At 46.1% G+C, this 15,536-nt stretch overlaps 1 protein-coding gene across 5 annotated transcripts in view; it reads right to left on the reverse strand.

Moving 5' to 3' along the window:
- TCAF2 (TRPM8 channel associated factor 2) overlaps positions 1-15,536 on the reverse strand; it is a 25,792-nt gene continuing 10,256 nt past the window's right edge. For 2 of the 5 annotated variants that reach the window (XM_076345954.1, XM_076345974.1), the window contains exons 2-8: positions 14,024-14,657; positions 10,685-11,655; positions 8,617-8,711; positions 7,391-7,604; positions 6,296-6,535; positions 4,103-4,440; positions 1-1,353 (exon numbers count right to left, since the gene is read on the reverse strand). In XM_076345954.1, the coding sequence (XP_076202069.1) occupies positions 1,108-1,353; positions 4,103-4,440; positions 6,296-6,535; positions 7,391-7,604; positions 8,617-8,711; positions 10,685-11,655; positions 14,024-14,640 (2,721 nt within the window). In that variant the 5' untranslated portion in view covers positions 14,641-14,657 and the 3' untranslated portion in view covers positions 1-1,107. Of the gene's footprint in view, positions 1,354-4,102; positions 4,441-6,295; positions 6,536-7,390; positions 7,605-8,616; positions 8,712-10,684; positions 11,656-14,023; positions 14,680-15,458; positions 15,488-15,536 lie in introns of those variants that run through there. The other 3 variants (XM_076345964.1, XM_076345984.1, XM_076345945.1) reach the window with 3 other exon arrangements.

Below are 15,536 nucleotides of genomic sequence, written 5' to 3' on the forward strand. Positions count from 1 at the left end.
TGCAAGTCCACAACAATTGTTTTATTTATTGCTCATACACAAGGAATGGGTTGGGACTGGTATGCTATTAGGCTAAGCAGTAACATGCTTGCCAGCCCTGTGTAGTCACCAGTGTGGTGTGCTAGCCAAGCAATTATGAATGAGGTGGGAGAAAGATTAACTTCTGTTGCTCCTTGGAAAAGGCTGGTCTTGTGTCTTCATGAACTGCTGTCTTCCTCCTCTCTGCTCCCTCATGCTGTAATGTCAGTGCCTATTTTTTTAACCTTTGATGAGTCCACAAGTTAAACCACTACTGACTACAGTCATAGAATCATAGAATCATAGAATCATTGAGGTTGGAAAAGACCTCTAAGATCATCGAGTCCAACCGTCAACCCAACACCACCAGTCAAGTCATCTCTTTGTTTCCACTCTCCCATCTTGCATGGCATGTATCTTGCTGTCAGGCTACGGTAAGAGTGACAGCTACAACTTATAATTGACTTATTCATATAAAGCTGGACGTTGGGTCACACAGTCATACAACGTAGGAAGAAATCTACAGCATTTCAGTATCAGCTGTGTATTATATAAGCCGTATATAAGCATTATAAGGTCACTTTCATGATAGTAGCTGTGGAAGTTCTGCATACTTAGAGCGATTAAAGATTAGGGATTTTAGGGTAATCAAAACCATAGTGAAAATCTTATGTCACTGAGATTATAACTGAAGAATACAACATTGTGGAGGCTACTATTTGCTTTACAGATCCATATTCTATCAGTATTGTCCTTCAGACTGCTCCAGTGGTAGCTCCACCCTGAAAACTTCCATTTCATCAGAGAAAGGTTCTGCAGGAACTAAATCTACTCAGAATTACATTCCTCCTGAGGTGTAAAACCCAGAACAAAGCTCATTCATTATTTAACCCTTCAGAAGATGGCTTAGATCGTTGCTGAGCTGCACGCAAGTTTCTACTGAATTTCTGTTCAGGTTGACCTCCATTGACAGCAGGAAGGTAAAGAATTCAGCATAAAGCTAAGCGCCCAGTGAGCTATCATGCAGCACACAAGGAGAAAAAGATGGGCCATAGCTGGTCTGAGAATCCAGGTTTAGGTATTTTTCCTTCATGGTCTATAGGATCTCATTGGGTCCTGTTCCCAGATGGGTAAAGAGGACAGTTCCACAGACAGCTCTTTCTTGATAGGCCATCCCCAGGCTGTAAAAAAAGGAGCCAGGTTCTTATTCACCTGTTGAGAAAACTTCTGTGCCCACAAGTTCATCTTAGAAGGGTTGTCTTTTGGGATGGTGGACATTTTCTGGTAGTCAGAGAAGAGGTGGATGAAAGGGTCCCAACCAAACCCTTCCTGCAACTGATGGAGAAGAATACAGTGTAAAAACAATGAACTTCTCATTTCACTGACATTATTCCTATATTACAAGCAGTAGAAAATTCCATAGGTTTCTGCAGTGTCTTTTAGAATGAATGTAAAGTTAGATGAAGGCATCCAGCTTTCAGGCTTCAAAGCATAACTTACAGCACTAGAGTATGGAAAAATACACCTTCCCAATATACGGCCTGCCAAAACAAACAGAGGTGAAAGATGCATTGGGAGCAGCCAGAAATGTCAGCAACCAACTATACAAGCTGCTGATTTGGGCAGAAGAAAGCTTCTTGTGCAGTGAAAAAGCATCAGAGGACACTGACAAAGAACTTGGGAAGAAGGAGCACAGGAGATCAAGGAGTAATCAGAAAACAGGAAGGAGAGATTGTGAGCAGGGCATGCTTTGGCTAGGAATAAGAAAAAAAGGCTTTCAGATAGAAAAACTGCTGTTGCATGAGTAAAGAGTTTAAAGTAAAGAGGGAGGGGAAACCTACATTGTTGCTCAAGATGAGGTTAATATGAAGAGCTGACTTGGAACAACAGCATGACAGGATGCAGAATGTCTACTCAATGTCCATAGTTCCTTACCAAGCCATGACCTACATCTCACTTTCTGATACTAAACAGATTGACGTTAAATTGCATTCCACAAATCCTCCAAGATGCTGGAACAGCTAAGCAGGAGACAGCACTGCTACATTAGGCAGAACAAACAGGCAGGTCATCTACCTCTGATAATCCCCTATTGATATGAAAACTCTTGGTGTGAGACTAGCTAAGGACTAGGCAGTATCTTTTTGTGAGAAGGTTGGAAAGCCATGAGGAGGCTGACTGGAAGGTGGGAGACGAAGGGGTCTGGTTTTGTGCCAGGTCAAAACCAGTAAGCCAACTTATACTGGAGGAGGCTCCACACCGTGTTAGGTTATGTCTGAACTGCAGAATGCAGGAGCACCTCCTGGACCCTGAGTTCAAGTATCCATCCCAGACACCTCCCAACTCCTTGTCACAACATGTCCACAGTGAAAACTGTCTGTTCCCTCCCCCACTGCCAGTTTTCTATGGAAAGAACACACAGGTACTTGTGGGGGTGAACTGTGGCACATCCTGGACAACTGGGGGAACCAGCACCCTGAAGCATGCTGCAAGTGCTTCTTTTTCCTAGTCTAGACAGAACCTTGGAGGTCTCTGACTTTACTCCAAAGCAAGCAGTGAGGAGGTGGATACAGAACAGTACAGACATGAGTTTTGTTGTTCCATTTAAATCTGTAAATCTTTCGTGCCAATTAACTGATTTTCTAATTGTTTTATACTCTTTTTTGCAAGACCTGCGTTACAGGCTTTAGTGACCACTCTGGAGAGGTAAATGGGTATCCAAGCTGAACTCTGAGAGATGGTATGCTCCATCAGGCAATGGCAAGACCAGAGAACACCGTGCTGCCACGCAGTGTAAGAACCTAAACAGGCCTGAAAGGCTGAAGACTTCCTGGATTGAAGGAATGTGAAAAGCATCTAAATGGCAGCTAAATCTGGGGCTCAAAGGAACATGGAGACCGTTCCATAGGAAAAAAACCCAAAACATTATGGCTGTAATAGGGACAGTATATAATCAGAATTGTAATTGTTCTTTCATGTCACATTTATCCCAGCAGTCCTGTCAGTAGCCAGACAGGAGATGGGAGATCCCAGCCTATAAGAGTGTGGATGAGGCAGTGGGGGAGTGGCCAAACTGGTAAGGTAGTGTAGGAAAATTTCCCCTTTTGAAATTGTTCCACTCTGTATAAGTATTTTGATACTCATTGCACCAGAGAAAACAGAGGTTGACTCTTCAGCTTGAAGATTCAGGCACTTCTCTGGGATGTGGAAAAATCAGGATCAATACTCCTCCAATAAATATTTTCTTGTTCATATAAGATGTGAGAGCTCCAGACAAGGGGGCTGAGGGATACTCACCTCACAAAACTCAGTAGCTTAAGCCATCATAATGGACGTTCACCTTACAGTCCCCAGTTAAAATCAGGTTGAGTGCTCTCTCCATTAGACTACTAGTTGCTACAAGGATTAAGGAAAAGGGGGAAGGGAAAAATCTCTCTCACATGCGTCCCAAGAGAATGCACTTTAATCTAGGACAGGGTTAAAGATTTAGAGTCTCGACCACAGTGAGGGATCCAGTTACATATGCAGGAGGATAAGATGAACCCGTCCTCTTGACACTTGATGGACTACCCTGGCTCCACTCAGTGCATCGGCTAATACAAATACCCCACTCTTTGCTATGTTTTGTAAAGAGGAGCCTAGTCATGTAACTCACCAGGATACTGCTAGGAGCCTGGCTCATCTAGACACTTTACAATGCCAAGTTTTTTTCTGCCAACTAGCCCAATGTCCCACAGGAAATCTGCAGCAGATTAAAGAGCTGTGCCCAAGTTTGATCATCCTTTTCCCATGCTGTATAACAAGAAGCAGTTCCTGTTTCTCCCCTAGGGAGAAAGATTAGTGTATTGCACTAAGCTGTCTCCCTGAGTGGCTAAGCCCAAGTCAGGCAAAGGAAGGTTTTCAGGATACATCAGCATTAGACACTCTGTCTGTATACCTCTCAGGTGCTTTCTGGACCCAAGATGAACCCAGACTGTAAGCAAACACTTACAAGGCATGACAGCTACAGTCACCAGGCTGCAGACATCCTTCTGACACAGGCTTCACTGACTGCACTAAGAATACACCCGCTTTTCCCAGTTACCTGCAGGTATGTCTCCAGAGCAGTCCACACCTCCCAGTCCTTTAGTTGAGCGCCTTTCCTCAGATACTCTCTTATCCTTTCCTCCCGGCACTGTGACCTAAGCGCCTGATGGGCCTGATGCCTGGGAATCCCCAGCACTTTCTCATGAACATAGACAGACCAGAGGTTGCAGGTGGCCTCTGTGGTATGAGGGGGAAACTCCCATGCTTGCTGCTGTTGATTGTGTCCCAGCTCATGGACAGGACCCCAAAGACCAGTAGTTTGCATGTGCTTCGTGTCTAACATCTCCTTCACCGAATCTAGGTGGCCCATGATGGGGTAGCCAGCATGCATCCAGCCTGCAGGAAAGACAGGTACCAACACACATCATAAGTGCTCACTCCAATGCCTCTTAGACATAAATGACTTTTTTTTTTCATTTCTCTAGTGCCTTTCCTCCATCTCACAAACCACACTGTATTACCATGAATGACAAATATTTCCCTTCGTGAGACAAGGAAATACTACAAGTTTCACCCTAACAAATAGTCAAATAAGCAGTGTAAAGGAGGTACTGAACTATCAGACAAGCACAGTTTCGCCTGCTTTCCCTTTTTATACATAAGCATACACTCACAGTTGGACTGAGGTTGAGATTTTAGGAGGAGGGAAAAAGCCTGACCATTGCCCAGAATACACCTGAACTCTCACAAACTGAGCACAGTTGATGCCAACCCAACCATGCAATAATGTGATTCAGCACCCTGGCAAAGCTTGAGTCTTCCTATGCAGAGCGTGGATACTGCAGGTCTGCACTCCAGTAGTCAGCAGTGTGATAAGACACATGGAAGTCACAGTCTGTCATTACTTAAGGGCTGCAAAGCTTGTCATGCTTAAGCCTGTTCTTAACCTCACAGGATAGCTATTCCATAAACAACTTCCCAGCATCACGCTAGGCAAGAATCTTGCGCTGCAAGGGATTTTACTTATGTGTCCTTGGTGTCTTCATCCCTAATTTGTCCTTCTTGAAGATTCCCAAAGCTTCATACAAGAGTCCTCCTCAAACTCAAACACCTATTGTAGCAGGGGATAAGCAGCCCTTTACGCTCACTACATAGGGAGCCTACACAGCTGGCTTTGACTGAACACTAAGCTTGTAGACTACCCAAGTTGGAGAACATGAATGGCAACTCCCTTCCTGCAGAAACTATTTAAGATCTTGAGCTCCCTCTTTCTTAATAAGAGGGATGCATGCATTTAGCAGCCACTGGCACCCAAAAAGTTCAGGTCCAGAAATGTGAGTGAAACCATTTAGTCCACCCAAAACAGAAGGGAATTTTATGTCTGCAGGCTATGATCTTTTTAACTGGCATTTGCTCAGGATAGCAAAACTTAACACTCCCAAGATGTGCAACAAATTCTTTCCATGTGGCTTAGCAAAGGGTTAGGACATCAGGGTTCATGCCAAGCCCTTGTCTCATTGTGGGATGATAAATTTAACCAGTCTAGTTTGAAAAACAACTGAACAAAACTTGTATTGCAAAGTTCCACATTTACCATATAATTTGACTCTAGATCAAATGCACTCAGTTCACAACTGGAAAAGCTGGGATGGGAGAGCATCAGCTGCAAAACTACAAACCCATGGGCTTTGACAGTAATACTGGTTGTACTTCTCCATTGCCATCATCTCAGGCACACATCTTTTCAGGCTAAGCTTTGCCTACCCAGGCTAACCTTTGTGGACCCCATCTCCAGCAGGTAGACACACACACGTTTAACAATTGTCACTGAATGCGTGAGAATAGTCCTGTGGCTGAGGCAGGGAAAAAATAGAAATCAGGTTGCTGTCTCCCAGCTGTACTGACTCTGCAGTGCATTCAGGAGGGAGAATGAGTAACTGCATCTGAGTCAAAGCCACTGCAGTCAGCAGCTCTGCCTCTTAACACACCCAGGCAGCAGAACAGCTGAGTGAGACAACACCAGTTTTGAGAGCAAGGAGGCATCTGAAAGGGTCAATACATTTTTTTAAGCCCTGCCCTACCATGTTTCCATCGTGACGGAGTTGCTCACAATTATGCAAGGGTCACAGTCATTTAACACCTTACATATGTTCTCAGTCTGGTTTTAGCAAAATAACTTTGAAGGAACAGACATTGCTGCTAGATGCCACTTGTCTCAGCCCTTGAGAAGGCCATATGGCAATGTACCTACCAAATGAGATCTGGACATCTGTTACAATCCTCTCTGGCCTTGGGAATTTTGTTGGTATGGCTGCCAATTTGCTTATTGCCGCCATGATCTCATTCCACAGGGTCAGCAGTGGCTGTGGGTTCTCCATGTGGCGGATGCTGTCAGATGGCACTGTCAGGATGAGATTCTCAACAGCCAGTTCTGCCCAGGGAGCAGGGTAGTGCCGGATACAGGCCTTCCACTGGCTTTCACAGGTCTCCCCTACGTCGACAACACAGAAAATCAGTTAAGCACAGCTCTGACTTTTGAGCACGCTCCCAGAGGTCAAGCTGGAGAAAGAGACCACAGTTGTGAAATTCTCTTCGAAAACACTTGTGTGAGTGGGGGTGGTGGCTGTTAACCAGTTAATCCTCATCCTGTGCTTCGGAAGTCTCCTCATCTTGGTAATCTCCCATCTTTTATGGATGGGAGACAGACAGAAGAGGACTGGCATATACCAGAGTAGTAGCATAGCAGGAACAGATCCCTATTTTCCATCTGAGAACAAGAAGCATCAGGTTTCTCCAACGTCTCTTGATGATCGCATTTCTTCTTCTCCAGCAGAGATTTGCTGTTTCATATAACAACCCTGGTTTTGTTTAGTTTGACAGAAGAGCAAGACGAAATCGCATACAGGAAGAGAAACTGACAGAAACACGGGACATTCAGCAGAGATTTACTGTAGGGACTGGAGATGGCCATATGGGGGCACAATAAAGGAGGCAGAGCGCAAGGCAAGCTTTGTTGCGGCAGCAGGCAGCCTGTCTCCTTCCAACACAATGGTTTCCATCGGAAATGACAACTCCAGCCTCCAAGAAATGTTGGTTTGGACAAACCCTGCCCTTTTTGTGACAGCTCCCTTCACCTACCTCCTGCCACGTAGCAGGCACAGAGTGACTAAGTGACTTACCCAGAATCCTAGAGGACGACAAAGCAAGAAAACTAAATCTGGGTATTCCTAAACCCAGGCATTTCTAAGACGTTCCTAAGCGTGGGACCATCTTTCCTTTCAGTTACAGGGATAGCAGCATCTGTGAGCAGCACTAAGGAGAAAGGCACCAAGGTAAACAAACCTACCAAGCTTGAAGAAAGGAGCTCTGACTGCCCCTTCTACGGTGATGGGCACCTTCCCCAGGACACTCCTTGCTGGTACTACAATGTAAATGAGGCCACCCCAGAGGCAGGAAAGAGACTGTTTCTGGCAGGCAATATCACAGGTGCGTATTACCACTGGGGCCCGTTTCAGCTCTGTGGCGTGAGAGAGGTCATCCGTGTGACACCCAATCTGCACCTGGCAAACAGAAGGGTAGGAACAGCTGGTCAAAGGGCTCCAAGTGTGACCTGGCAGACCAACTGCAACACCCTGAGCCGTCTGCTGCAGCACTGCCCCTGCAGGGCACGCACGCATAAGCAGCCTTCTGACTCCAGCCTAGTTCAAGCTTTCAGCTTGTGATGACCAGAAGCAGCAAAACAAGTGAAAAAAGCTGGTGAAGTTCACTGCTGTCCCTGTCTCAGTCTTACAGCTATACTCCCATTATTACTGGGTCAACTACATCCTTCACCACCAGTTCTGGGTACTGCAGTGACTTCTTTCACTGCACTGTACTTGCATTGATCATTCCTTCACCCTTCACCAGCATCAAAGTCACATCCTGTAACATATATGCGTTGGAGAGATGTGATCACTGCTGGTTTCTTTTATTGTGCCTCTTGGTCCTCATACAGTAAAACAGACAGCATGTCACTGCAGGATCTGACAGAAACACCCGAGTTAACTTTGCATTTCAGCTGTGGGGAGCTCACTGCAAAAAATATCCAAGCAGGTAAGCATTTATCTGCTTCGTACTTTGCAGAGAACAGGATCCCAAGTAACTAGTTTATACCTGATCTGGATACATCTACATGAGCAATAGTGACAGCACTGTGAAAGTACCTTATGAGAGAGCTTGAGAGACAGAACTAAGTTTGGTGCTTAGAAGGGCCCAAATACTTATCCTGGGCCTGAAAATCACCTTGATCAGCTCTCTTTGCACGATAACAAAACAAATACAGCTGCCTTCAGGCAGCAGCCATACTCAGTTATCCCACCAGTACACAGAAATGAGAGGAATGCAACGGAAGAGAGTGGGAAACAAGGTGAAAAATGATGACAATGCATTGAAAGTGCCACAGGGTGGCAGCACTAGGAAAGGACTGAAAAGGCAGCAAAACCAATACGGAGAAAACCCTTCTCTCTGCTATTTTTGAGTGCTCACCTGACAAATACATAGCTGTAAAGAGAAGCCAGACTAGAGACAGCTTACCTTCAGACCAGCACCGACCACCAGGCAAGGGAATGTTATAACTGCTGTGTGCCCTTCAGGAAGGTAGAGTCCCGTACTCCTCCAGGCTGCCTTACCTAAAAGGTAAGAGAACACAGAACAGTCAAGCACTTCTTCAGCCTGACGTTACGGATTCTGGAGATTTCAAGCTGCAATAGAAGAATCTTCCATCCTTTTCTTTTCCCTTGCTCTACACTCACAGAACTGTCTCACGTTTTACCCAACCTGACAGAAATACAGTTTTAAAGCAATAGGGTAGCAGCATGAACAAGATCATCACACCATTAGCAAGCAAGCCCACTCAAATTTGAACTTCTGGAAATGCCAAGCTTAAATGTGTTTACTAGTATCTTTTAAAAATAAGAAGAAAAAAAGAAACCAAAACCCCAACACCTCCTCCACTCAGATCCTCTTACCCTAAGGCCCTCATAAGAGGTGCATACTGTGGTGGTATTAAACACAGTTGAAGTTGTAATGGTCATAAAACACTTCCTAAATAACAGACTGACAGTGACATTGCATTTTTCCTTACTGACTGGAAGCACAAGCTGGGGCCCACATGAATTACCATTTCTAGTTGACTGAAGTTATGAGAAAGCCTAAAAGGACTATCCTATGCTAGGTATAACTGTAAGATGGGTACCCCCCCACACCACTACAATTCAGCATGTTTCTAGACAGTCTTTCCATGGAAATGCAAGTCTCCTCTGCCTAGATCTCTGTAAACACTTGTGATACGCAGTGCAAAACTGATCCATCTCTACTGTACTGATCAGGCAAAATCCACTCTCTAGTTCTGACATAAAGTTTACTCAAGCATATTTCAACACAAACAGCAAAAGTCTTAAAAAGAGCTGAACTGTCATAAAGCACCCAACTTACAACCTTTCCTGTCCTCCAAGAAAGCAGGACCAGTTTTGCCAAGCAAAACCTAATCCAAGAAAAAATGCAAATTAGAGCATATCACAGTGTTTCACCAATTCATCCAGTTTTGCTGAATTTGCACCAAAGGCAGTTTTGAAATGGTATTCAGGGTTTGCTAGTACTTCTTTTATGTGAAATGACACAAATTCTGAATATTTCTGGTCAAACAAAATACTGTGTTCGATCCAATGCGTTCAGTTCAGCCAACCCTAACAATTTTCCCCTTTTGTCCTGACTCATTAGTGTTAAAACCAGTGAGCAGTTATTCCGCAACGTTTCTCTCCGCATATCCTCTGCACTCAGACATCACCACTCCAGAACAATCTCCTTCATCTCATTAGAACAGTTTGGAAACAACTCCTCTCAATCATATTCCAATACAAAAAAATCAATATTAATCTGTCCAGGGGGTAATACCTTACTAGTGGAATTTAACCTAGAGTTTAAACATATCAGCTGTGAGCAGGAATCTCAGCAAGGTTGTATAGATACAAGGCTTAAGCTTAGGCAAATCATTCAGGGTGTAATTACCAAATACCTTGGCTTCAGTGGTGGTGTCAGCCCAAGAAGTTCCCACCATGCTTCCAGTCTCTTGTTTTCACCCCCAAAACCAGACCTTTACTCCATCAACTGTGCTGACACAACAAGTTGTGAGACTGTGCTATTATCTCAGGCTGAAAATATCCAGATAAAAAATAAACCTTTTGTTCATAACTCCTACCTCTTCGTAGGATGGCCCCATAGACGGCTGTATCAGCACAACTATGGCAACAACAACCTGCAGTGTAGAGCCCAGGGTTTCTCAAGGAAGCTTTCCTGTCAAAGCCATTGTGCTGTACAAGTACCCTGAGGTGCCTCTGTTAGGTGGTTCTTCTCCCCCAAGTGCCTGTGCACCAACAGTGAGGAAGCAGGACTTTCACGGGGTGTTTCAGAGCACTGAAATCAGGGCTGGCCACAAAAAGAGCCTGCCTGCCACTACACAGAGGTCAGCCTCCTCACAAGCCCACAGTGAAATTGCACATCTGTGCCCATGTTCAGACACACACAGACACATGCACACTGAGGATGGGCACCCCACCGATCCTAGCAACAGGATGCCTCAGAAGGAAGGGAGAACACTCCTCACCTGGGTTTGTACCATCAATTTCCACAGTGACGGGGAGGGCACAGACACCAGCAGCAGATTTCTGCACTAGGGCTGCACTGTCCGTCATGGTGAGGGACAGCTCGGTCGCCATACAGAGAAGGACTGCCTCTTTGGAGTTGCTCTTGACAGGGCAGTGCCTGCTGACATGTGGGATCCCACTTCTCTGAAGCACTTTGGTCAGGATGCGGTGGAGCGAGGCATATGCAGGGCAGTCGTGGGCTGGGATGTGCAGAAAGGCAGCACAGTCTTGTGCTAGCCTTTGCAGCCAGTCCTTCAAGGGGGCCTTGAGCTCCTCATGCTTGTCTACATGCCTGTTGAAAAGAGCGAGCGCCGTGCGGAAGTGGTAGTGCTCCCCAGAGCCCACGGCCGGGTGCTTAGCTGCCTGGGCGCTCTGCCCCAGGATGCTCAGCCCAAAGCGGTTGAGGATTTTGTTGCCAGGATATTTTGCCACAGCAGCTTTGCCACAGTTCTGGGAAGCCCAGTACCAGGCCTGGCCTCCAACCAGCAGGCCACCTCCCTCTGCCACGAAAGCGTGAACCCTCTCTGCCTCTCTGTCGCTGTAAGAAGAGCAGCAGTACACGCTGATGTCGCCTGTCAGCTGTGACACCTGCGACTTCACCTCTTCCTGAGAGAGGAGGGTACACAGTTTCTTCAGGCTGGCATCCACACCCACCAGCCCCTTTCTCCCAGCATCCAGCCAGCGGATAGCATTGAGCAGGAATCTGGCCAGCTTTGGGGAGAACAGCTGGCTCTCGTGGGTTGCCACCACAACACGGCCTCGGCCATAGCGTGCCGCAGCTAAGAGGCAGCGGTGTGAGCTGTCCAGGCAGAGTGGGAAGGAAAGTACACCGTGCACCAGCAAGATGGAAGGTATGCCCCCTGTCACCAAATCCAGCTCCGACACACCACACAGGAGAAACTCAGCATCAAGGCCGAGGTTGGCCTGGTGCCTGCAAAACCAAGAGAGGTCCAGGTTAGCCCCTGTCCCAGAATCCTATGCATGAAAGGCCACCTCGTCCATCCCTGCCTCTTCTTCCTCCCTCATCCTAGTATATCATGTTGCCAGTTCTTTCATTTAAAAAAAAATCCATCAATACCTCATTTTTCTCCTTTTAAAGCCTCAGTTTTTGCAGCCAAGCAAATCTATAAGAATCTCAGCACTCATTTAAAAAAAGGAGAGAAAGAAGAGGTCAAAAGGAAGTTTCTAGACCTCTGGCTTTGAAGAACAGTTTAAAAATCTAAATACATTGCAGAAACTCAATAATCAGAAGACTTTTCATATTTTTTAAACTGCAAATGATGTGGGAATTGGCACATCTCCTGTAACAGAAACTTTCTCCATTTACCCCACCCTAGTCATTATCAGCTAGGCAAGCCCGAAAGATTTCTGTGTCTTCTCCCAGCCTCTGCCACTGTTGAGAACTGAAGAAAGGATAGCTAGGCCAGATGGGCTAGATGGACAGGCAGACACACAGCTAGACAAATAATGAGTGACTAGAAGTTGAATCAGGGTCCTAACACATAGTCCTCACATTACCACTAGTTGATCTCCACAATTTAAGGAGATTATACTGTGCAAGGCCCTCTTATCTCTGCTATTTCCATATAACTCCTGTATGTCATTGTGGAGAAAGACATGTTGAATTACTCTCATTTGCTTTGTTTACACTGGTTCTGCCAAACAGTTTTCTCCCAACACCTGGAAAGAATCTGTTGTTATGTGGCCATTGCAGCCAACTCAATAAGAATAAATGATGCTGCCCTTCTGCACGCCCATAGGACAGGAATTAAATCTGCAGCTCTCCTTTGGTTATTACTTTACTGAGGCCCTTTGTCACACAGAGTATGTGCCCAGGCATATGGCACAGCACCTTCCTTAGACTGCAGTCTGATTCTCTGTGGGTTAAGCAAAGGCCAGCAGGAAGGCCCAGGTGCACAGAGCTGTTGTGTTGCATGGAAACTAGGTACCTAAATTTCTCTGTGGCTCTGGATCCAATCAAAACCACCACAAAAGCACCCTAAAGAAGGTGTAATTCACCCTTAGTTACCATTTAAAGTCTTGCTAATTGCTATGTAATTTTTCTCTGCTGAATTCTCCACCCCTCTCCCTCTTCCACGCACTGGTGCATGAGGTGGTGGGAACATGCCCATGCACTGCAGGTAGGAACAAGAATCAATCAGTAAATTTTAATTCAGTAACTTCATTTGTTAGCTGTGTCCTAAGTCCTTTGCTGAATGCAACAGCAGAGCTTTCTACTACCTTTACTGGGAAACAAACTGAGCATCCAGAAAGTATCAAATCCAATTATTTGTTTGAAAATATTAGAAATTTATTTTAGAAAATTTAGAAATTTTAACAGAGTTAAATTTTAGAAATTTATTAGAAATCCACAAGGAAAAGGCTGTGAAGGAAAGACTTGCAGGGAGTTTTATTGTAATTGTTGCAGCTTCCACTGCAGTGAAATGAAGCTGGCACACAGAGGAACCGCAGCAGCGCTCATGCTCCTTTGGCAAACCCGCTGTGCTTTGTGTAATTCAGCAGAAAGTGGTGGGAAGCACAGCCTGGCACACCCGCTGGCAAGGGTAGGTGGAGGAAGATGGCAGAGCAATGCCCAGGACTCCACTGCCTGGTCAGCTGTGCAATACAAGTCACAACAGCCCTGAGTTTTATACCTGCTGCTCCAGGGCCAAAGGGGCCAGGCTGGAGTCCCAAACAAACTGGGTGTACGGAGATTTCCTGCCCACAGCCTGTGTCAGAAGCTGAGAAGGGAGGTGGCACCCAGCCCGCCCCCTCAGCTCTTTGCCAGCCCCAGGGCTTCACTTGCAGAAGGTGAATTTCTGCAAGTAACAGGCTAAACAGGTTTACCAGCTGCCAGCCAGAGCCTGGCCCAGAGGGCTGGCCTGGTGCTCCACCTCCAACCTGGTTCTGAACTGTGGGAAAGTTGCCCTGAACGTACACACGTATGGGGAGAGGGAGAGGAGCTCCTCCTCCGGTCCCCGTGTTGCTGTGTGTTGTACTCAGGCACACTTGGTCAGGCAGACTGGTCTAAAAGACGGCTCCCCTCATTTCCTTCCCCTTGAATGAATTCCCCAGGCCTGGCCCAGCTGCCCTGGAAGCAGTCAAAGACACCGTTCTTTCCGATTGCAAACAGTGGGAAGGTCTCCCTTAAACTGGAAGACAACAGTTGCATCCCATCCTGGCTGTTAAAGAACCAGCATTTGCCATCAACCTCATCTCTCACCTCAAGAATCTTCTATAAACACCTCACCTGTACAACCTGATCAGTTGTTTAAATAGACAGCAATTCAGATACTCACGGGACAATTAATGGGATCTTGGGAATTTTCTTGGCAACTTTGAAGATGCCTTTCTCCACAGCGTTTCCTGTGAAGTACACACCAGCCACGCTGATCACCTGGTTCCCAGGGAATTCAAACAGCACCTTCTCCTTGCCATGTCGACTAGCCCAGTGCCAGGCCTGGCCGCCAATGAGCAGCCCTCCACCCCCCTTTACAAAGCCAACCAGGTCTTTTGCCTGCGTGCTGTCATAGGCATCCATACAGTACACCCCCAGAGAGGGGCTGAGCTCTGCCCCAGCCTGCACTTTGGTGCCTGCCCTGAGCAGCAGCTGGGAGAGGGAATCCAAATGAGGATGGACCCCAACCAGGGTCTCAGGGGAAGGCCTGAGCCACTCCACAGCATTTCTGAGGAACTGGGAAAACTTGGAGTCCTTCAAGATTCCTTCATGGGAAACAACCACCATCCGGCCCTTCCCATACTGTGAAACGGCGATCAGAACCTGCTTCTTAGAGCTCACAAGCACAGGATAGGCATCCTCTCCAACAAGTAGCAGCTCACAAGGAACAAAACCGCCACTGAAGTCCCATGGCCCAACACCGTCCACTAACAGCTCATAGGTGGCAGAGGGTTTCATCTTCAGGTCACTCCTATCTGGTGGAGAGAAGACCAACATTCATTACAGTATGGCTCAGCAATAAAGAACAGCTGTAACAACCCTGTGGGGTCATTTCTTTGTTGTCTAGTAGGAACTCCAAACAAGCAGGAATCATTTAATGAAAGCAGCCTTGTGGACACAACTTTTTCAGGGATTTGGGATTTCTTTTGTTTGCTTGTTTGGCTTTGTTATCACACTATTTACCATTTAAACAGAAGTGACAAGTATATCAAGATGATGGAGGAAAAGAAAGTGACTGTTTCAACAAATTCTGCTATGCATCATGGAGGACAACAGGGAAATAAAGGTATTCACTTTCCCATTAACAATTTATTTGGAGAGGGAGAGTGCCAGAGACTCCAGGAAGTCTACTAGGAACTTGCCTGGTAGAGGTGGTTTACATGGAAATAGCCAGAAAATTAAAAGACCTTATCAACACAACACACGACATAATTCAAACATACAGTTCACATTTTAGTTCCTACACAGTTGATGCAAGATGGTATTCCAAAGTTGTACTTTTCTACCTCCGCTTAGGCACTATAAGCCCTTGCTTAGTATTAGGAGTTGCTGTGAGGGGGAGGAGAGTCAGCAGAAATGATGGAGACAACCAGCTCCCCTGGAATAACTGTCAGTTTAAGTCACACAGTACCTAGGAGAGCAGGTCTGGGCACAGGGGATTCATGCCCTAGTTCCCTGATCCAAACTGCCACGTGATCTCAAGGAAATCATTTCCCTTTTCTGTAGCTTTGTTTCACCTGTTTTCCCATCTACGAAGTAAGGAGAGTGATACTGACCTTGATTGCAAAGCCCTTTGAAGTCTATGAGTGACACATGCTCTATTGAGGGTCCCTCAGTTTGAAAGTTTGGCTTAG

The sequence above is a fragment of the Aptenodytes patagonicus genome, chromosome 1 (genome assembly GCF_965638725.1).
Source record: "Aptenodytes patagonicus chromosome 1, bAptPat1.pri.cur, whole genome shotgun sequence".
Taxonomy (NCBI): Eukaryota; Metazoa; Chordata; class Aves; order Sphenisciformes; family Spheniscidae; genus Aptenodytes; species Aptenodytes patagonicus.